This window comes from Pyrus communis, chromosome 5 (genome assembly GCF_963583255.1).
Source record: "Pyrus communis chromosome 5, drPyrComm1.1, whole genome shotgun sequence".
Lineage (NCBI taxonomy): Eukaryota > Viridiplantae > Streptophyta > Magnoliopsida > Rosales > Rosaceae > Pyrus > Pyrus communis.
In genome coordinates, this window is record NC_084807.1 from 128,405 (window position 1) to 151,491 (window position 23,087).

The window sequence follows — 23,087 nt, forward strand, 5'->3', positions numbered from 1 at the left end:
TACAAGTTCGACGAACGTTTCTTGATCTAAGTAATTGAAGTATAAACATCCATACCTCGAAAATCATTGTACAAGTTCAATGAATGGTTCTTGATCTCATAATACAATGGAAGTGTGAAAACAAGCAGATAGGATGTTGGAAAGCGGCTGAATGCTTAGCAAGGCAAGGTAAAAGGTAATGAAAGAGAAACAAGTGAATCAATTTTCTTTACTTTCTTGCAACCCCTGCGGTAGTAAGAGTCAACTAGGCGACACGTTATTGCTGCATGGAATTTTTGAATTCCATGAATTACGTAAACAACAAATACAAAATTTATATCAAAGAACATTCATTTGTGAATCCTGAAACACACCATATGCAGAGGAACTTCCTCAATAAAAGCACCAGGAAGCAATATCTTTTGGAGGCTGTGTAGGAGGATGTTTGACAGCAAGCGATTGTTTGAAAAAGAAAAAAAAAAAAGCATTTTTGCCTCCTTATTTAAAGGTGCGATCATAATCCCTATCCATCTGTATGAAACAGTAGCCATATTAGTAGTCGTTAAACAAAAACTACTCAAGAAGAAAATCCAGCTTAAAACTTACAGATTTGGAAAGCTCTGTAGCTTTCTCATCATCAAAACCTAGGGACGCCAAGATCTTGTAACCTGCTGACTCTTTTTCAGACCAAATCCCAAGAAGCAGATGAGTTACTGTTATTTCCCCATTTTCTCCTGCATCAGAGAAGACAATCTCAATAAACAGTGAGGATGAAAATGCACTAGCCAACCAAACAATTATGCATGTACAGCGTACATGCCTAGATGGGAATGGTGGAAACTGATGACAATCCTAGATTTCGAACTACAAAATCACCATCATTAGATTTTCTGAACCTAAATTTACAAACCTGATTTTAGTTTTTGATCAAAAGCCCAATCAAGGGCTCTCTGGGCTGGTTCAGTTAATGGAGGATGCTCAGGGCTGAAATAGTACATATCTGATTTTCCAAGTAAATTTACAGTTTCATCTCGAACCTTGAAGAGTGTAATTCCATTGGCTCTAAGAAACTTTGCAGCTAGGCTTGTTCCTGAAGTCAAAAGTAATATATCTGAATAACATGAACACGAAAAACCAAAACATTAAACAAACATTGACATAGAGGCAAAGGCACATGGAAGCCACTGAAGGAGCTGCCAGGTTTGTCTTAAGCATGGTAAGATTCTTGAAGTAAGCAACTTATGATTCAGTGAACCAAAGCTCATCCAGATAATTTTATTTGTTACAAGATCAGAGTAGAAATAAGACTAAGAATGGTACGAAAAGACAATCTCTTGTTTGGTACTCTACTTGAACCCAACTTTTTAAAATCAAGAACAATTTTCAAGTTTTAGGCCTTAAAAACTTGTTTGGTAGGACTATTTTCAAAAACTGAACTCAAGACTAACTAAAAAATATAGTCTATTCTCTAAAAACATAAAAGGTGAGTTTTTAGAGTTTTTAAACTTAAAACTCACTCCTTTCTTTTCTCTCCCTCCTCCCCTATCACTCCAAATCTCTCTCTTTTCTTCATTCTCTTTCCTCTTTTTTTTTGTTTTTACCTTTTTCGTCTCTCCTCCAATCCGCTCTCTTCATTCATCTCGTCTGATCCTCTCCCTTCTTTCTCTTTCCTTCAATTATCTCTTACTTTCTTTCCTCTTCTCTCCTCTTTCTCCCTCTCCTACAACCCGCTCTTTTTAGATCTCTTTGTCTAGTTTAAGTCGTAAGATTTAAAAATTTTAAATCGCAAACCAATCAAGTTTTTGAGTCTTAAAGAAAATTGTTTTCAAGAAATGTTCTTAAGAAATGTTTTGGAGAAATGATAAAAAATATCAAATAGGATTAGTTTTTTATTTAAAAATGAGCAAGCTTTCCACTCTTGGTTTTGATAAAGATAACAAGAACCATAATAAAGACTTCAAAAATACAACTTTTCAAATAGAGAAATGATAAAATACACACCCTTTATCTCCTCATACACAATCTGTTTAATCATTTTTGTTGCTTCAGTGTAATTTATTCAATATGATGGTTAGAAACAAAGAGGGGTGTGTGGAAGGCTAAATGACAGAAAAAATGTATTGTTTCATCTATAGTTTTTCCATAAACCCAAGATGCAGCAGCATCAAATCAAAAAATCATGATGACACGTTCAAAGCCATTCATACTTCTCGAAATGCCAAGTGCAGACACTTTCTCTTAGCACAGAACCGTTTGTAATCTACAAAAGGATCCATTTCTACGAAGGCAGGGCAATTACTAGCGTTTAAACATTTCATAAACAAAAAAACAATAAATGAAATAGGGTTAATCTCAGTTTACTACCTCAAAGTTTCATGGTTTTCAACATTTGGTACATGAAGTTTTTTTCATCCCAAAGTATATCTCAAGTCTTAATTTTTGGATAATCTCATACATCCGTTAAGTTGACTATTAAATCAGTCATTAACTGATGACGTGGCACCCATGTGGACAATGATTGGGTGCCATATGTCATTAAGGCCCACGTGGAAATTTTAAATTTAAAAAACTAAAAAAGTAAAATAAAATTGAACCTTACACTTCCTAGTCTCAACTCTTCAACCACTTCAAGGCTTTCAACCAAATACAAATTGGCTCATCAAATTGGGTTCTACAGAATGGTGCTAAACCGTGGATAGAAGAATTCATTGCCCTTTCGAAAAGTATGTCTCTACAATGTAGACAGAGAAATCACATAGAGATGCGGCCAGAAATTTGGGGACGAATGTGAAGGCCATCTCCTCCTCTCCTCTCCTCCCTTCTTCAAGATCTCCCCCTCCGATACAAATAAAAAAAAAAAAAAAAAAAAAAATCCGATTCCAGACTTCCTTGGAAACCTGCTCACAGAGGAAGAGTTCAATCTGCCCCTCCTTCACTCCCCAACCCCCTTCTCCCTTCTCTCCTCTGCAACCCACCCAAACCTCCTCTCCTACTCACCCCCCCCCCCCCACTCCCAATCCCCTTCGCTGCAACGGAATCCACCTGAACTGCGGTGTACCTGGATCTGGATATAATCAGAGGGCCGAGAGCCACCACAAGAGGGATTACTATTGCCGTTAGGGACTGCAATGACCGATTCGTTGAAGCTGAGTGGGAGTGAGTCGGCAGATTTGAGAGCAAGGTTGGAGATCACGGATGAGAAATCGGGCGGAGGAGGATCAAGTCGAAGATCAGGCCGCCCCTGTCACTCCTCTGAGACAAATCGGGCGGAGGAGGGAGACCGAGTTGGCGAAGACAGAGGAGGAAGAAGGGGTCTGAGCGATGGGGGATGGTTAAAATTAAGGTTTAGGTTTAGTTTTGAGAATTGTTATTGACACTCCAAAAATTTCATTTTGAACTCCAAACATTCTATAATTAGAAAGAAAAAAAAACCCTTACGAGGAGGGTAGAATGAGATTTTTGGAGTGCTAATAACAATTATCTTAATTTTAAATTTTTTAAATTTTAAATTAATTTTCTAATTTTTAATTTTTAGCTTTTAATTTTTAAATTTCCACATGGACGAATAATGGCTGACTTAATAATCAACTTAACTTAAAAGATGTATTAGACTGTCCGAAAATTTAGGAGGCTTAAGGTATGACTCTGAGATGATAAAAACTTGATATGTCAAATGTTAAAAACTACGAAATTGGATAGTAAACTGAAATTAACCCAAAAAAATAACACGAAAGCACAAATACAGATGAGATTTAGCTCGCAAGAAGCTGACTAACCCTCAACCAAAATCCCCATGAGAAGTGCTTCGGTCCCTGTATTGGGATATTTAAGCTTCCTTGCTTCCAATTCAGCCATAGCAAACGACTTTATCGCTCTGGCGGACCATCTAAACACCAAAATTCAATGAATATCTCACATTCAAATTCACATGGACACATATAGGCACGCACAAAAATGCAATCAAAATGAAATAAATATAACTCACTTGGGGCTCTTCCCAGTAGAAATCATGTCGGGCTTCCTGCAAAACAATCAGATCAGTACAGTACAACTCAGATGGGCCGGGCTTTAATCTAGGTACAATTAAAATACCATCACTTGGAAGAAGAAGAAGACTTACGCTGTTGGGAGGCTGAAGAGGACGGTGGCGATGGCCGTCCGATGCTTGGAAGCCATGTGCTTTACATTCGGAATTCGAATAGAAAGCCTTGCGCCGAGAAATGTTGTCTGGTTATAGTGGGGAACGTGGCAGGGAAGGGAGGGAGAAGAGAAGGCGCATCGGTTTCTGTGGGGTTGAGAGGTAGAGAAGGGTGAGATTGGGAGAGCTGAGAGTGCGACAGAGGTGGATGCCATATTCTTCTGCTGCGGCTGCTGCGTGCCAAAGCAATTGCAATTATCAGAAACCCTAGCCCAGCATGAGAGTGTCTGCATCGATCTTAACGGCTCAAAACAATTCGATGAGATCGTGTTTTCAATTTCTATACAGCGACATATCGTGTATTTCTAATTGTGTTTTCAGTTTCTATACAGCGACATGTCGTGTAGGGTTTTTAATTTCTAATTTTAATAACGTAGATCACTATATTTATCATTGTTAAATTAGTTTAAATTTCAAGATATGTCTAATAAATAGATATAAACTTCAAAATTTAAACTTATTCAATAATAATAAGTAAAGTTATAAAAAGGCCATAGCCCAACCTTATCTTTTGGATTGTGGGCTAGTTTGGTTAGGATCTAACCAGCCCATTTTTTTTTTTTTTTAACAAACGATATTTCTATACTAAGATCATCTTCAACTCTTGAAATAAAGTTTAAAAATTTAAGCCAGAAAATTTTAAGCTATAATTACAAAACTGTTTTTCTCCTCCAACCCTTATGGCTTAAAATGTTAGTCTGAGATTATTAAATAATGATTTTAGCCTAACTTTTTTTTTTTTCGGTTACTTTTTTGAAAATTAAATTTATGTAGATTATCCTAATTTATTTTTATGAACATTTCAATCTAAAAATATAATTCCGATAAGTAATAAAAAAAATTATACAAATACATAGGTATTTATAAAGTTTTAAGTTAAATTTGATTTAAATTATTTTAGACGTCAGATTTAATTTTGGGCCATCAAATCTGCTTTTAACCATTAGATTTGATCTCATTTGATCATAACCGTTAGATTATAAGTAAAAAAACAAAAGAATGTTTGAAATATAATAATTTGGTAGGTCCAGAATAATTTTAGCCAAGCTTAAATCGTGGGGGGAATCTAGCCCAAAGATATACTTCCTCTCCAAGGCTTATTTTAACCCAAAGGTTGGAGGTGGTTTGGAGGGGTTTAAAGCTTATATTTTAAGTTTTATCCCATGAGTTGGAGATGGTCTAAGGGGGAGGGGTTAGGCTTAGCCTCACAATGGGTTAGCAATAATGTGGTTTAAATTCGCCTTTGGTGAGAATCGAATCTACGACATTTCACTTACAAATGAAGAGAAATACTACTAAACTTTAGTACTAAGTAGCAGGCCTCGCCCAATCTTAGATTTGATCTTTATTCGACCTGATTTTAAATGGACAGGGCTAGACCTAGCATTTTAGGTCATGGGCTGACTCATAGGCCGATTTTAGTCTTGACCTTTTCCTAGGCCTGATCAGATATGGCCCAATATAATTTAAATACTTTGGAACTTTCTTTAAAATAATTAATTTGTAATACTTACTTATTTCATTTAATTGTCTATATTAACTTAACAGATACCTTAGTTCAAGGGAAGCTATGCTATGAAGTTGGTTAAGTATTTTTCATCAAAAATTAGTTTTGGTAAGCTAGTTTCATTAGTTTTCCTTAGTTCAAGGGTAATTGACAATTGATGAAAGTACAAGGTATAGGTTCAATCTTAACTATATTAATGGGAAAAAAAAAAAATTCTCAACTATATTACATTTTTTTTTAATTAAATGAAAATGATTAAAGGGCCAAAAATTGGGCCAGTTAGGTGGTTTGCTCGTAACGCCAAAATTTTTAAGCCTATGAGCTGGGCCAGGGCCTTAAGCTATCTCCAATCGAAAGCTGGCCAAAGAGCTCATTTTAGCCCTCTGGCCCTCCAAAAAATTAATATTTTAATGAATAGTGCATGACCATATTTCTTACCATCTCCAACCGAGGGTCAAAAGGCCATAGAGCTCGTTTTAGCCCTGTAAAAAAAAATCATCTCTAACCAAGGCCCAAACATATTATTTAAATTTAAAAACTAAAACAACTTAAATTAAATGCACATTTACCATTTCTAATAGGAAGCTTATATTTGGGGGTGGGAGAGGTTTGAGCAATCAAACATGCTTATAAAAGCAACATCCCCACATTAAGATTCAAATTTTTAAATTTTTGGCCCCAAAAAAAAATAAATAACGGCTAGTTGATGATGTCAGCTAGCCGTTGAGATTCAAATTTTGTTAGCTCGACCGGTTGACCCTTTGGCCCTTTTTTGTCTAGTGGGGCCCACGAGCCATTTCGCCTGGCCCTCAGTTGGAGACGATTTTTGGGCTATTTTTAGCCCTCTGGCCAAAGGGTCAACTGGTCGCCCCAAATCAGCCAGCCAGCCGGGCTGAAATTCAAATTGCAACTGCTAGCTGCTGACGTTTGCTAGTCGTTATTTTTAATTTTTTTTATTTATTTATTCAATTTTTACAGTTTTTTTTTAATTTTTTTTTTTACAAAATTTGTAAATATCAATTTACTACCCTAAAGTTTCGTGGTAGTCAACATTTGGTACATGAAGTTAATTTCCGTCCCAGAGTCATACGTAAAGTGTTAATTTCGGGACAGTCTCATACATCCGTTAATCAAACTGTTAACTCTGCCGTTAACTGATGATGTGGCGCCTATGTAGACAATGACTGGACGCCACGTGTCATTAAAGGGTCCACGTGGAAATTAAAATTTCAAAAAATAATTAACTAAATATTAAAAAAAATTAAAAAAACTAAACTAAACTAAAAAACCAAAAAAACCCACCCACACCCAAATCTTCCCCATCGACCGTTCCCCCTCCCCCCACTAGCTGGGATTAAGAACTTGAAGAAAAAGAAGAAGGTTTGGGGAAAAAGAGAGACTGTTGGGGGGGGGGGGGGGAGAAAGGGAGTCCCGACCCTCTGCGTCACCTGCGACCGTGACATCCACTCCACCAATGTTCATTATCATCCACACCCACCTTTCCCCTATCACCATGTACATCCCCACCCTTCATTTTTGTCTTCCCACCCATCACTCTATCTCAACCACCGCCTTATGTCCTTCTCACTCACTGAACACCATACCTCTCCAAACCCCCTCCGAACCCGAACCCTACTAGAAAAACAATTTGAGACGTGGGTCCAGAAGCTCAAACCTGGGTTCAGGCGGCTCGAAGTGAACTAGGCCCTGAAAGCCCAATTGGACCTGGATCTTGCAGTCGACATTTTCCGATGAACCGCCCAGCAGCGGAACTACAAGCACAACCACGCCACCTACCTCATCATGATCAAAATCTTGCTCAACGGCAGATGTTACCCCCACGCCGAAACCGTAGTCGAAGAGGTAATTGTCGGGCCTGTGAAATTAGCGTGCCCTTTACAATACCATGATTCGATTTTGATGCCGAAGAAAGCTGTTTTTCAATTGTGCTTTTAATATTTATAAGAAAATGTTGAATTCTGAGAATTGCAAACCAAATCTTGAAACTTATGCATTGTTACTGAACTCGTTGCTTAGGAGGTTTAATAACATGCATGTTTTCTATGTGTACTTGCGCGTCATGCGGTCTTTATTGAGGGGATTGAGGGGATGGGTTTTTGGGGAGCTTGGTGGTATGGGTGGGTATCAAGGAAAGGGGAAGGGTATCGGTGGGTGAAGGGTGGAGGGGATGGAGGGGTGTCGGGTTTTGGGAAAGACGATCTGGGTTTTGTCTTTTTTTTTTTTAAATTTTTTTTAACTTTTCTTTAAATAGTTTTTTTTTCCACGTGGACCCCTTAATGACACGTGGCGTCCAGTCATTGTCCACATAGGCGCCGCATCATCAATTAACAGTTTGACTAACGGATGTACGAGACTGTCCCAAAATTAACACTTTAGGTTTGACTCTGGGACGAAAAAACTTTATGTACCAAATGTTGAAAACCACGAAACTTGAGGGTAGTAACTGATATTTACCCTTTTAAAAATTTCGTTAAAATATTAATTTCTTAGAGGGCCAGATTGAGCCATCTGGCCAGCCTTCGGTTGGAGATGGTCTTAGTGGCTTCTTTCTTGAGAGTGAAAGAGTTGCACTAGAACGAGCCATCTCCAACCGAGAGCTCGTTTTAGCCCTCTGGCCCTCTAAGATATTAATATTTTAATGAATAGTACAGGGTCATATTTGCCTCTATCTCCAACCGAGGGCCAAAGGGCCATATGGCTTGTTTTAGCCCTGTCACAAAAAACCGTCTCCAACTAAGGGCCAAAGGGCCAAACATAATTTATTATTTAAAACCTACAACTTAAATTCAAATCCAACGGCTAAGTGATGTCAGTTAGCCGTTGGATTTGAAATTTTTTTTTTGCTATAAATAGGTGGATATTAGGTTATAATTCACACAACTTTGAATTCAATCTATTTCAATTCAAGTTTGCAATGAATTCCAACTTTGGATCCTCTTCATATTCCAACTGGGGGTCCTCATCCAATTCTAAATTAGAAGAAAAATGGGCGCAAATGAGACAAGAAGATGAGGAAATTATAGAGAAAAAAAAATAGAAGTTATAGGAAAAAAATAGAATTAAAAAAAAATAGAAGTTATAGGAAGTTATAGAAAATAGAATTTTATAAAAATATGAAACAAATTTTGTAAAAATAGAAGTTATAGGAAGTTATAGAAAAAAATAGAAGTTATAGGAAAAAAAAAATTTGTAAATAAAAAAAATTCAAAAATAACAGCTAGCTAACGTCTGCTAGTTGTTGTATTTGAAAATTTGGCCTAGCATTCCTGTTGGATATAATCGACAAGAAGATACATATTCCTGTTGATTATATCTGACAGGAATGCTCACATTTCTGGCCAGCCCGGGGCTGGCTGGTTGGCTGGTTGGATTGGGCCAGCCCTTTGGCCATTTGGCCTTTTTAGATTCCGTGAGGCCCACGAGCCCTCTGGCCTAGCCCTCGGTTGGAGACGGTTTTCAGGGGTTTTTCGACCTTCTAGACCATTTGGTTGGAGATGGTCTTATATATTTGACTTAGGGACGCCTTAACCCATTTATTTTCGAGGCCAAAAAAATTAAGGTGGGGTAGTGCTTAAGCTTTGAACTTTTAGGCCGGACCAATTTACAGGTCTAATTTTGAGCTTTAAAGGATGAATTAGAAAATAAATAGTTTAGGTAAAATAAAATAAAATTATGGTTTGAAACATCATGCAACACAATGATATCCAAAGCGCTAAAGGACATGACAAATTCCAAAGCTTGAAAGAGCAAGCCCATAAAAGTGAACGACGAGAAGGCTCACTGGAAAAAAACTTCTCTAGAGAGACTACAAAACACAACAAACTGAAGACCACCATATAGCTCAAAAATTTCTAAATTAGGTCACCAGTCAAAAGTGGGAGAAGTTTCGAGCGAACAAAGATGGTTATAATTTGAGATAAACAATGAACCAGAGGAAGGAAAAACTTAGCTAGGCAAAAAGGATGATGAGAGACGCACCAAAATCATTTGCCAACGATCCTAAAGACTCGTTTGATAGCCATTTGATTCTTAGTTTTTATTTTTCTTTCTTTGTTTCTTCTCCTCCCTCTCACCACTCTTCTTCACCATCTTTTTCCCTACTTACTTTTCTCATATCTTAGGACACAAATATTAAAACGAGGAACTGAAAACGAGTTGGCTATGAAACTATCCCTAACTGATCATTTCACTTTGAGAGAGAGTTTTTCTTAAGGAGCTGATTTTCTTGTACCCTTTTAGCCCTTCTCACACTCTTTTTTTATTGGTCATCATATGAAATAAATCAAACAGAAACAAATGATATTGCACATGGGTGTCTAAAAAGTTAGTGTGTGCGACACGCCCCGATCCCTATGTCTGAGGGACATCGAGATGACCACATGCTGGCCGACACTTGTGGGTAACGAAAGCCATTTAATGAATAAATATGCTGAGAACATGTAAAACATGCGTATAAATTTCATTCGAACTACAAGATAATATACTAATATTCAACTACCAACAATGATAAAGATAATGATAATGCATGACATGTTTAGAGCATACAACTAATTTAGAGTACAAGTGGAAGATAAAATAGAGATGTGCTATTACAATAGAAATCAAATCAGAGATGATGGCACGATACCACTAGTAGGGGAAAGCCTCGTAGTGCGGGTCGTAATCGTCGTTCCTATGTCCTGAGGGGACGCAAAACAAACATGAGTAGGCCAAGTTGATATATATATATATATATATATATATATATATATATATATATATATATATATAATATTGGAACAGTTATCAACAACTAACCCCCAAAGTTTTATGAAAACTAATAGCATAATATGTGATAGGTCTTTCCGAAAACCTTAGTATGCCATAAAACATTTCATAAAACATATGTCATATATATTGTGCTAACTAGTGGTATCAGTATCGCCCGAAGGCATATAGAACTCTTCCTTCACAAGTATCAATCGCTCGTAGGCTCTTACAGCACCCAACTCAAAGGTCAATATAAGTATCATCGCTCGAAGGCTCCTACAGCACCCCACCCGAAGGTCAATGTAAGTATCATCGCCCGAAAGCAGAACAGTGACCACTAGATACGCACAAAACCATTTAATATACTATTTCCAAACATAGATGCATATATCTTAAAAGCATCTTCATAGCATATAGGCATCCATCATATATAATATAAAGAAGTGTAAAAACATGTTCATAAACAGTATATAGTCATCCATCATATATACTATGAAGAACATAATTTCGATAAAATATGGTATTCCAAAATATTCGCAGTAAAGCATGATATATCATAAGTGTAGATCTAATTTACTCATAAAATGTAACCATTAAATCATGCTTTTCATGTATGCATTTCCACTATTAAAACATGCATTTTAGAAGGGGTTCACTCACAGATACTCCGTTGTCGTAGAGCCGTACGAAATCGGAATGACGGAATCGCCGCTAATAATTGCACTTAAGCACGTAAAGGGTACAATTAACAAAACTCTATTCAAACGATTGAGTTTGGGAGAACGGACATCAAAAACCGATCCAAGACGTCAAAATTAGCCTAGGAAGGGTCCCAACCGAAATTCGAAAAAGTCAACATTGATTATTGACCAGTCAAAGTCAAAGTTAACAGGTCGGGTCAACGGTTCAATAGGTTGGATCCAAGTTTAAGGTTTTGGGCTTAGAGCTTGGCCCAAGGGAATAGGGTTTTGGGTTTAAGGCCCAGACCAAGGAAATATGGTTTAAGGTTACTGGGTTTTGGGCTTAAAAGTTTAGTGGGTAGAGGGCCCTAGGTTTTGTACAACCGAGCATGGGCTTGGAGGCCTAGCCCAGGGTTAAAGGGTTTTGGACATAGGGGTAATTGGGTTGGGTTTAGTATTTTAGCGGGCTAAAGGCTCGATGTTGGTCACATCCCGAAGGGCCTTAGTTCAAAGGGGTTAAGTAGGTTAGGCTAGCTCAACTCAATTCATGGGTTATCAGACCCAACAAAAGAGAAGCCCATATTCCAGCCGAACAATTCCCCCGACTCCGATGACGGGTTAAAACTCAACCAAAATTCGTCATTCTAAAGCCAAATTGAAGATCAAATAGTAGGGTTCAAGTCATACCAAGATGAGGTGGAGTTGACGTTGAAGACGACCGGAAAATAGCTAGTAAGCCACGGGATCTTGCCAGAAATTGGGGACAGTGTTCCTCGGGTATTCCTGCGTCTAATAAAACACCCCAATAGGTTTCAAAACTATCTAATCACTTTTCTTAACTTGATTTAGGGAGATTTAGAGGTGAGTTATACTTACCTTATCGGAAAACTCGCGTGCACAGTTCTGAAAAGAGAAATTGCAATCGGAGATGTAAGGGAGAGCGAAGAGGTTTAGGTGATGATGTCGAGATGGTTGGTGTGTAGGTATGTACGTGTGTATGTGAGTTCACCAAAAGAATATGAGAGAGTTAAGACAAGAAAGAGAAATATGCAAGAGAAAGTGTGAGAGTTGACTCCTGGGGAAAAAGAGAGAATAATGAGAGAAAGAAAGAGGAGGTAGGGGTGGTGCTATGTGGCAGATAGAGAGAGGAGGAAAATATGGATAGTAGATCCAAATTGCGTATAATAGATAGGGTGAAAATGCAATCCTATATATTTTTAAGGGAAAACGTAAAATTACATAAGGTTTTGGGGGTAGGGTTTCACAATCTACCCCCCCTAAAAGAAACTTCGTCCCCGAAATTACAAACTTAACTAAAAAGATAAGGGTACTGGCTCTTCATTAAATCCTTTGTTTCTCATGTCACTTCCTCGACTGAATGGTTTCTCCAAAACATTTTTACCAACGGGATGACTTTATTCCTCAAGGCTTTATCCTGTCAGTCGACGATAGTCACTGGTTCCTCGACGTAGCTCGCACCCTGATTCACTTTTAGTGGTTCTGGCTGAATAACATAAGAGGGATCCGACACATACTTTCGAAGCATGGAAACATGAAAAACGTTTTGAATTTGTGTGAACTCTGGTGGTAGCTCTAACCTATAGGCAACTGCACCAATCCTCTCCGTAATCTGGTAAAGGCCAACATATCAAGGACTCAACTTTCCTCGCCTACCAAATCGAACCACACCCTTCTAGGGCGACAACTTCAAGAAGACAAAGTCACCGATCTTATACTCTTGGTCCCTAGAATGACAATCTGCAATGCTCTTCTGTCGATCTTGAGCATCCTTTAGATTTCTCTTAATTAGTTGGATGTTAATATTAGTAATGTCCACAATCTTTGGCCCTACTAACACCCATTCACCGACTTCTATCCAACACAACGGTGTCCAACACGTCTTCCCATATAATGCCTCAAACGGTGCCCTACTGATACTAGAATGATAGTTATTGTTGTAGGAAAACTCAACCAACGGCAAATAATTATCCTAGTTACCCTTCCACTGGAGAATAGACACTCTTAACATGTCCTCCAAGGTTTGAATCGTCCGCTCAGACTAACCATCGGTCTGCGAGTGATAGATAGTGTTATACAACAACTAAGTATCCATGGCAGCATTAAAAGCTCTCCAAAACTTGAAGGTGAACCTTGGATCTCTGTCCGACACGATAGTAACGGGTACACCATAAAGCTTGACAATATTATCAATGAATAGTTTTGCCAACTTCTCTAGTAAGCAGGTTTGTCGAACATGTGGAAAATGAGCAATTTTGGTGAGTCGGTCTACAATCACCCAACTGACATCAAATCTCGACTGGGTCATCGGCAAACCATACACGAAATCCATGGTGATGTCTTCCCATTTCCATGCTGGTGTCGGGAGATTCTGCATTAGCCTTTCAGGTCTTTGTCTCTCTGCCTTCACCTGCTAGCAAATAATGCATATCTTTACATAATCCGCCACATCCCATTTCATCCCAGCCCATTAATGGAATGGACAGATAGTGTGATACAGTTTAGTGCTCCCTGGATGCATGGTATACGCTGAAATGTGAGCCTCATCAAGGATTTCTTTCTTCACCGATTTGTTGTCATTAGGCACAAACAACCTATTTCCCATCACCAAGGTTCCATCTCTCAAGATTTTCAAATTTTGTATCGACCCATCCTGTACCTGCTTCTTTAAGTCTGCACACTATGGATTAAGCTCCTGAGCTTCCCTAACCATATCCACCAAAATAGGTTTAACTTGGAAGTGTGCTGACAAGGCTCCCTGTGGATCTGGTGTCATGGTAACGCTAGTTTCTCGAAGAGAAAATAGCAGTGGCACATGAATAGCTCGAAATGAGGCAAGTTGTCCATGAGATCTCCGGCTAAATGCATTTGCTACTGCATTAGCGTGTCCATGATGATATTCGATAGTGCAGTCATAATCACTAATGAGCTTCATCCATCTTCTCTGCCTTAAATTCAGTTCCTTCTGAGTGAAGACATGTTTCAGGCTCTTGTGATCAGTGAAGATGCGGCACTTCTCGCCGTACAAGTAATGTCACCAGATCTTTATACCAAAGACTATTGCCCCGAGCTCCAAATCATGAGTGTAGTTTCTCTCATGATTTTTGAGTTATCTAGAAGCATAGGCGATGACTTTCCCATGTTGTATCAGAACACAATCCAATCCTAACAATGATACATTAGTGTAAATCTTGAACTCACCATCATCGTCCAGAAGAGCAAGGATGAGAACCTAAATAAAACGCCGCTTAAGCTTCTAGAAACTTCGTTCACAATCATCATCCCACTCGAATTTAACCCCCTTCCGAGTTATCTTAGTAAGAGGCAGGGCGATTGTTGAGAAATCCTACACAAAGTGTTGATAATAGCCTGCCAGACCAAGAAAACTCCTCATTTCTATAACATTCCTCGATTACTTCCATGTAAACATTGCCGAAACCTTCTGAGGGTCCACACTAATTCCCTCAGCAGAGACCACATGTTCGAGGAAACTGATCTGGTTTAGCCAGAATTGACATTTACTGAACTTGGCATACAGCTGATGATTTCTTAACCTCTCCAACACCAACCTCAAATGTTTCTGGTGCTCGACGTTACTTTTGGAATAGATTAGGATGTCATCAATGAACACAATCATAAACCAATCTAGATACTATCTGAAAACTCTCTTCATCAAATCCATGAATGTTGCAGGTGCATTTGTTAACCCAAAAGACATGACATGGAACTCACAGTGTCCATATCTAGTGCGGAAGACAGTCTTCGACACATCTTCTTCCCAAATCAGTAGCTGGTGATAACCCAAACGAATGTCGATCTTAGAAAACACCTAAGCACCTTTTAGCTGGTGAAACAGATCATTAATCCGAGGCAAAGGATAACGATTCTTCACCATCACCTGATTCAGTTACCGATAGTCGATGCAAAGTCTCATCGACCCATCATTCTTTATGACAAACAAGACGGGAGTGCCCCAGAGAGACATATTGGGCTAGATGTAGCCCTTATCCACAAGCTTTTGAAGTTGAGTCTTCAATTCTCTTAACTCTACTAGTGTCATTCGGTATGGTGCTAAGGAGATAAGGTTTGTACCTGGAAATAAATCAATAGTAAATTCGATTTCCCTTGTCGGTGGTAACCCTGGCAAATCCTTAGGAAACACATCGGTGAATTTATTCACCATTGGCACATCTTTAAGACACAAAGAAGGTTCATCCCTCGTGACTACGTGGGCTAAGAATCCCACACATCATTTCTTCATTGACTAAGTCGCCTGAATAGCATAAATGATATTATTAGGAAGGATTCGTCACTCACCCTGAAACGTGATCGATAGCCGTCTAGGCCGATTGAATGTCACAAATTTACCCTACAACCAACATAAGCATAGTGCCTGGATAGCCAATCCATTCCCAAGATGACATCGAACTCCATAAGTTTGAAAGGAATTAAATTAGTCTCCATGAGTTCCCCTTCAACTATGAGCAGGCAATCCCTATACTTCCACCGTGTAAAAAAAAGATCTCCAGCTGGCATTTGTATAAGCATATCAAAACTGAGCGGTTAAGGTTGCAAGTTTAAAACCCCTGCAAATGATAGAGATACAAACGAATAAGTGGCACCCAGAGCAATCAGAACTCTAGGCCAATTATCACACACAAGTAACGTTCTCGTAATTACTCTTGGGTCCTGCTCCACCTCTTGCTGAGTCATGGCATTGATACGTCCATGAACCTAATGTCCAACTTCACTGTTATGGCCGCCTCAAGTCCTAGGACCTTAGTTGTTACGGCTTGCTCTGTTCCCTTGAGTACAGCTGCCTGAAGCTGCTCCGAACTGCTATGGTTGTCGCTGGGCAGAACACTAAGTACTCTAGCTACCACTGCCATCATAGTTCTAAGTACTGTCATAACCCTGAGTATTACTGCTCCCACTATAACTAGTATTCGGGTTATTACTCCCATCATAACCCAAACTATCAACATAATTAGCAGATGAAGGCGGAGTACCGTAATCTCGGGCTATATGTCCAATATTGCCACACCTGTAACACAATTCGGTCTAGCTGCACCTAAATCAAAATGGATGAATGATCGCCTCCCTGACTTACTGTATCGGCCGTCACTAAATGATCCTGAACCCTGACCCTGTCGCTTAAAAGAATAAAAGTGTTTAGGGTCGAAGAGGTTAAAAAAGGTAGAAGGCTCTCTCACGCTCCAGGATAGGAAATTACGATCCCTCTGATTATGATTCTGAAGGCAATTCTGACTCCGAGGCTGGTTCTGACTTTGAGGCTGATCTTTGTTAAGATTGTCTCATCTCGTTTGCTTGATCCTCAAGGCCATCTCAATCCTTTCCTAATAAGACCTATGCCTTTGTGATGCCAGAAGCTCGCGATAATCCGAGTGTATATCAATCAGCAGCTAAATCATCATCTTCCATTGGTTCTCATAGGTTCCCTCATGGTGTCTCCACAGGCGCTAGAAAATGCTATTAAACTCTTTAATGCTCAGATCGCCCTGGCGAAACTCCAGGAACTCTTATCGTTTTCTCAGCTGATAATTGGGCTAAAAAAGTATGCACTGAAAAGCTCCCTGAATGTGGCCCAAGTTATCAAGGAATCAGGTAGACGACAACCCTTCGCTGACTTCCACCAAAACCTCGCGTCCCCTTGAAGAAAGTAACCAGCGGTATTTGCCCATTCAGACGCTGGGCATTTCATGCTTTCTAGAGTATCCTCCATTTTCTCCAACCAATCCTCAACCTCCTGACAGGCTCTAACTACCCTAAGATCCGTAACACCGTGGCTACGAGCAATCTCCATGTATGTACGACTTGGCCTACTACTACGAGGAAAAGCATTATGTAATGTGGAGGTCAACTGCTGAATTTATCCTATTATACCAAAACGAGGTCGTCGAGGTACATTCCCACCAGGATGGTCTATAATTTTGATAAGAAACAAACAAGATTTAGAAAGACGAAAGATCTTGGATCCAAGAAAGTTTATGATTACCAAATAGAATGAAGTTCTAAGTATGCTCTGATACCAAACTGACACACCCCAATCCTGATGTTCGAAGGACATCGGGATGGCCACGTGCTGGGCAACACCCGCGGGTGACGAATGCCATTTAATGAATACATATGCTGAGAACATGTAAAACATGCGTATAAATTTCATTCGAACTACAAGATAATTTACTAATATTCAACTGCCAACAATAATAAAGATAGTGATAATGCATGACATGTTCATAGTATACAACAAATTCAAAGTACAAGTGGAAGATAAAATAAAGAGGTGCTATTGCAATAGAAGTCAAAGCAGAGATGATGGCACGATATCACTGGTAAGGGAAAGCCCCGTAGTACGGGTCGTAATCCTCGTTCCTATATCCTAAGGGGGTGCAAAACAAACATGAGTAGATGAAGTTGATATATATATATATATATATATATATATATATATATATATATATATATATAATATTGAAATAGTTATCAACATACTAACCCCCAAAGTTTTATGAAAACTAATAGCATAATATGTGAAAGGTTTTTCCAAAAACCCTAGCATATAGAACTCTTCCTTCAAAACACTTCCTTCATAAGTATCAATCGCTCGTAGGCTTCTACAACACCCAACTTGAATGTCAAAATAAGTATCATTGCCTGAAGGCTCCTACAACACCCAACCCAAAGGTCAATATAAGTATCATCACCCAAATGCAGAACAATGACCACTAGATACGCACAAAACCATTGAATATACTCTTTCCAAACATAGGTACATATATCTTAAAAGCATCTTCATAGCATATAGTCATCCATCATATATACTATAAAGAAGTGTAAAAACATGTTCATAAGCAGTATATAGTCATCCATCATATATACTACGAAGAACATAATTTCGATAGAATATGGTATTCCAAAATATTCGCAGTAAAGCATGATATATCATAAGTGTAGATCTACTTTACTCATAAAATATAACCACTAAATCATGCTTTTCATGTATGCATTTCTACTATTAAAACATGCATTGTAGAAGGGGTCCACTCACAGATACTCCGTCGTCGTAGAGCCGTACGAAATTGGAATGACATAATCGCCATTAATAATTGCACCTAAGCACATAAAGGGTACAATTAACAGAACTCTATTCAAATGATTGAATTTGGGAAAACGAACATAAAAAACGGATCTAGGACATCGAAATTAGCCTAAGAGGGGTCCCGACCGAAAACCCAAAAAAGTCAACAAAAAGTCAACGTTGACCGATCAAAGTCAAAGTCAACAGGTTGGGTCAACCGGGTCAGGTCAATCAGCTCGGGTTAACTGATTCAATGGGTTGGATCTAGGTTTTGGGTTTTGGGCTTAAGGCCTGGCCTAAGGAAATAAGGTTTAGGGTTATTGGGTTTTAATGGGTCAAGGCCCTGGGTTTTGTACAACTAAGCCTGGGCTTGGAAGCCCGACTCAGGGTTAAAAGGTTTTGGACATAGGATTAATTGGGTTGGGTTTAAGGTTTTAGCGAGCCGAATGCCCGATGTTGGTCATGGCCTAAAGGGCCTTGGTTCAAATGGGTTAAGTGGGTTGGGCTGGCCCAACTCAATTCGTCGGTCGCCAGACCCAACAAAATAGAAAGCTGGAATCTGGCCGGACAATTCCCCCAACTTCGATGAGGGATTAAAGCTGAACCAAAATTCATCATTCTAAAGCCAAATTGAAGATAAAATAGTAGGGGTTCGAGTCATACCAAGATAGGGTGGAGTTGGCGTCGGAGATGATCGGAAAATGGCTAGCAAGCTACGGGATCTCGCTGGAAACTGGGAAGAATGTTTATCGGGTATTCCTTTGTCCAATAAAACACCCCAATAGGTTTCAAAACTATCTAATCACTTTTCTCAACTCGATTTAGGGAGATTTAGAGGTGAGTTCGACTTACCTCGTCGGAAAACTCGCGTACACAGTGAATGTGCACAGTGCCGAGAAGAGAGAGTGCAATCGGAGAGGTGAGGGAGAGAGAAGAGGTCCAGGTGATGATAGCGAGATGGCTAGTGTGTAGGTATGTACGTGTGTGTGTGAGTTCACCGAAAGAAGAAGAGAGAGTTGAGACGAGAAAGAGAGAGAAAAAGAGATTTGCGAGAGAGAGTGTGTGTGAAAGTTGACTCAGAGAGAAGAAGGAGAGAAAGAAAGAGGAGGTAGGGGTGGTGCCACGTGGTAGATAGAGAAAGGAGGAAAATCTAGATAGTGAGGGTGAAAATGTAATCTCATATATTTTTAAGGGAAAATGTGAAATTACATAAAGTTTTGGGGGTAGGGTTTCACATTGTGTTTATCATTCGCATTTTTCTTATCACCATAACCCCGTTAACTTTTTTCTTTCTTTTTTAAATAAGATGTGTTCTGCATTATGTCAATAATATAGTTGAATGATGTCATGATGGCATCAATTCTGAAAAATAGCCTTGAAAGAAAACTAAGAAATATATGGAAGCGGCCATCTGAGAGAGAAGTAACATGAATTAATGTTATCTTGTGGCCTTAGTGGGGTTGGTGAAGTGACGCACTTAACTGATCCCCCACTAATATTTGATGTATACTTGATTTAGCATTCTAGTTTAAACTCAAAACACCCGGAAGCTGTTATTTTACACATCATCACCTTCTACTATATATATATATATATATATATATATATATGGTTTTGCCTTTTGTCGGCCGCACGATCTTTACCACTCAAACTCAATGATTTTGTCCATTAACTCTCTATTCTGGAAGCAACTATATATCCCTTCAAGTGCAGTTCAGACCGCAGAATATATGTATACATATGAACGGATGAACCCAAAGGCCACACCACTACCAGTGTCCACCACTAAATTCTAGCTACCACCTTAATTTGTCTTATAAATTAACAAAGCGCTTCTCTCTCTCTCTCTCTCTCTCTCCCCTAGCTTACATCTGAAATATTATTCTTTACTGATCTGATAATATAATTACAGTCCAGTAAATGGCATTAGGGTTTGGCTACTTGGTCCTAGTCCTGTTAGTTATGATATCAAGTTATACAGCGAGCTTCGCAACGGCAGATTCAGCAAAAGACAGAGAGGAATGTACGCAGCAGTTAGTAGGGATGGCCACGTGTCTGCCTTACGTTGGAGGTCAAGCCAAGGCTCCAACACCAGACTGTTGCAGTGGTCTCAAACAAGTGCTCAACAACAATAAGAAGTGCCTTTGTGTTATCATTAAAGATCGCAATGATCCTGAACTTGGTCTGCAGATGAATGTAACGCTTGCTTTGGGCCTGCCTTCCGTTTGCAAGGCCCCTGCCAATGTCTCCAAGTGTCCCGGTACGTACGTACGTTCGTATTTCTAGTTATATACATACATACATTCTGCAGTAGTATTCTAACTTTGACACACTACTTTTTCTGTTTGATTTGCTGGTTGGCATGGAATTGCTGGATGCGCGAAGAACTTCTGCATTTGGATCCTAAATCACCAGAAGCTCAAGTTTTCTATCAACTGGAAGGCAACTCTACTAAAACTGCCAGCAGTCTTGCTCCAAGTCCTAGCGGTAAGTGATAACTAATATATTACTAACATTATTAGCAATATAGAAGAATTGGAATTAATTACTTTGTTTTTGTTTTTCTCTAGCCGAATAAAAATTAGGTTTAAAAATCTTTTTGGTCACTCTGATATGGCTGGGTCAAAATTATTTTGGTCATTGTGTATTTAATTTAATCAATTTGATCACTGTATTGTTCAAAGTTTAACAATTTTTGTCACTTCAGTCAATTTGAAAGTAAAAAAAAAAATTATATTAAAATATTCATTAAATGAATGAAACTAATTAAGAGCACAAAAAAGAGGAGGAATGAAAATATTGGGGGGCATCGGGGAAGATGGTCAGCCACCACGCGACCATCAACAACAACTAGAAAACCTAATCTGGCAAGTCTTGGCTCAATACGATTGCTTGAGATTTGAAACACAAATCAACAACCACTCCACACACCACCCCCCCCCCCCCCCCCCCCCCCCAACACAATAATCAAGCGTTACGACAGCCCTTGACTCACAGTTCCTCTGCTAGTTTGAGCGATGAAGTATTCAATATGTGCGGATCCAGTAAGTGGAGTGCGTATGGTTGGGGGAGGGGGTGATCTTGGCAGGGGAGAGAGAGAGAGAGGTGGTGACGGTGTTGGGCTGGTCTTCTCCGATGCCCCCATTCTCAAGAAATTTTTAGTTATGACGGGAACGCAAGTGGTACACCACGTGTTTTAATAGAAGTAGTGAGAAATTTTATTTTTTAATTTATTAAATTTTTTGCACACATATCCCACAATTTATATAATGACATGTAGTGTATCATTTCGTGTACCGGTTGTATTGAAAAATCTCGTCTTCTTTTTCAATCTTTATTCTTTTTAAATGAATTTTAAAGTTTTTAAATTGTTATTTTATTCATTCTAATCATTTTAAATTGTTATTTTATTCATTTTAATTATTTAATAAATGTTTTAATATTTTTCAATTAAGTGACCAGAATTGTTAATTTTGAACACCACACTAACCAAATTAACTTAATAAAAACACGTGATCAAAATAGATTTTAGAGTAATGTCACATTTATTACCTATTTGTATTATTTTTAAAAGTTCAGAAATATAAGTGGATTTTATTTTTATTAGAAAAAATGATATAAATAAATGGTAAGAATAATATTTTTGTAGGGTTTAAACACGACCAATTTTTTTTAAGCCTAAAAATTAGCTATAACGGTTTTGGGTTCTTTGATTTCCTATATATTGCAGTGGATGGGCCGACGAGTGCCAAAAGTGTGGGGTCAAGTTCTAGCAGTGGCGCTGCTCGACAGGATATTGTCGGTCTGTTACGGTGGAACGAAATGGTTATGATTAGAGACTCGTCTTGGTGCTTCGTCTTAATGGTTTTATACTTGTTTACCTAGATGCTTGAAACGGATTAAACTCTTTTATTACAAACTCAGATCTTGAGGGCCTAGAGTCTATGACCCGTGATTTTCATGATAATTTATTATCTTGAGGTTCAATGATAAATATATAATAACTATTGTCTCTATCTTTTGGGGCAGACGCAATTTAGAAGAATTTTTTGTTCTTTTAAATTCAGATGTCCGGATGTGCCATCACGTATGGATTGACTAACATAGGAAAAATGAAAATAATTGTATTTTGCGCCTTGATTTTGATTTTAATCAATTACATTAGATTAAAGAACCTTTTTCAGTATGAGTTAAAACAAGTTATAAAGAGCACCGATTTATGAGACCATAACCATCCCCTATAATTATACTAATCGTTGTTTTCATGACCATGATGTGTTAAAAAATGCAACCCATAATGGAAACTTGTGGTTCTACTCCTAATTGCACATGAAGGCTTATTAATATAATTCAACATCTGTTAAGTTGTGTTTAAATTGAGACAATATCAATATTATTAATAGTAGGCTAGCCATTGATTCAACTCTGAAATCTAGTGCCTCTTCAAAATGAACCAAATCGTCATTAGCCAAACATAGCCAACACTAAGATAGTTTTGCTCTTTTTGCTGAAGTTACATGGAAACCCTCGTCTCTTTTCTTTTCTTTTTTTTTTTTTTTTTTTTTTTTTGCTGTCCCTGTTTATTGTTCACTTATTATTCTCTTTACTATTCAATCAACTCTTTTTTTGACACCCCATCTATCTTTGCTCTCATTTCCCTAACCAGCAAAAGAGATCCCAAATATTTTACTCCTTTTTCGTTGTTCACCCAATAAAATCATCATAAACTAATAAGACCAAGAAAATTGCATTCCAAACTGAAAATTAAACCAACTAACAAGTCACAACCAAATCAGCAGCTACAAAAATTTAAGTTTGCCATCACAATTGTAATTT

The 23,087-nt window shown here is 38.4% G+C and overlaps 3 protein-coding genes and 1 pseudogene across 4 annotated transcripts; 2 read left to right on the forward strand and 2 right to left on the reverse strand.

Moving 5' to 3' along the window:
- Positions 1-194: 194 nt before the first annotated feature.
- On the reverse strand, positions 195-4,432 carry LOC137733728 (ATP-dependent Clp protease ATP-binding subunit CLPT1, chloroplastic-like). 2 transcript variants are annotated; one of them, XR_011068525.1, is made up of 7 exons: positions 4,100-4,432; positions 3,965-4,000; positions 3,756-3,865; positions 890-1,069; positions 586-713; positions 354-510; positions 195-225 (listed from the first exon to the last, which is right to left on the reverse strand). XR_011068525.1 is itself a non-coding variant. In XM_068472891.1 (6 exons), the coding sequence occupies exons 1-6, from the start codon at positions 4,408-4,410 to the stop codon at positions 478-480; spliced, it is 798 nt and encodes a 265-aa protein (XP_068328992.1). In that variant the 5' UTR covers positions 4,411-4,432; the 3' UTR covers positions 195-477. The 2 variants fall into 2 exon arrangements, 1 of the variants encoding a protein (XP_068328992.1); XM_068472891.1 differs by having other exon boundaries at positions 195-510.
- A 2,432-nt stretch (positions 4,433-6,864) lies between these two features.
- LOC137733478 (pentatricopeptide repeat-containing protein At3g25210, mitochondrial-like) lies at positions 6,865-7,860 on the forward strand (annotated as a pseudogene).
- A 5,375-nt stretch (positions 7,861-13,235) lies between these two features.
- LOC137733479 (uncharacterized) lies at positions 13,236-16,041 on the reverse strand. The gene is made up of 3 exons (XM_068472628.1): positions 15,877-16,041; positions 13,863-14,165; positions 13,236-13,562 (listed from the first exon to the last, which is right to left on the reverse strand). The coding sequence occupies exons 1-3, from the start codon at positions 16,039-16,041 to the stop codon at positions 13,236-13,238; spliced, it is 795 nt and encodes a 264-aa protein (XP_068328729.1).
- Positions 16,042-20,002: 3,961 nt separating this feature from the next.
- LOC137733118 (non-specific lipid transfer protein GPI-anchored 14-like) lies at positions 20,003-22,293 on the forward strand. The gene is made up of 3 exons (XM_068472276.1): positions 20,003-20,511; positions 20,637-20,738; positions 21,982-22,293. The coding sequence occupies exons 1-3, from the start codon at positions 20,172-20,174 to the stop codon at positions 22,134-22,136; spliced, it is 597 nt and encodes a 198-aa protein (XP_068328377.1). The 5' UTR covers positions 20,003-20,171; the 3' UTR covers positions 22,137-22,293.
- The last annotated feature ends 794 nt before the right edge of the window (positions 22,294-23,087 follow it).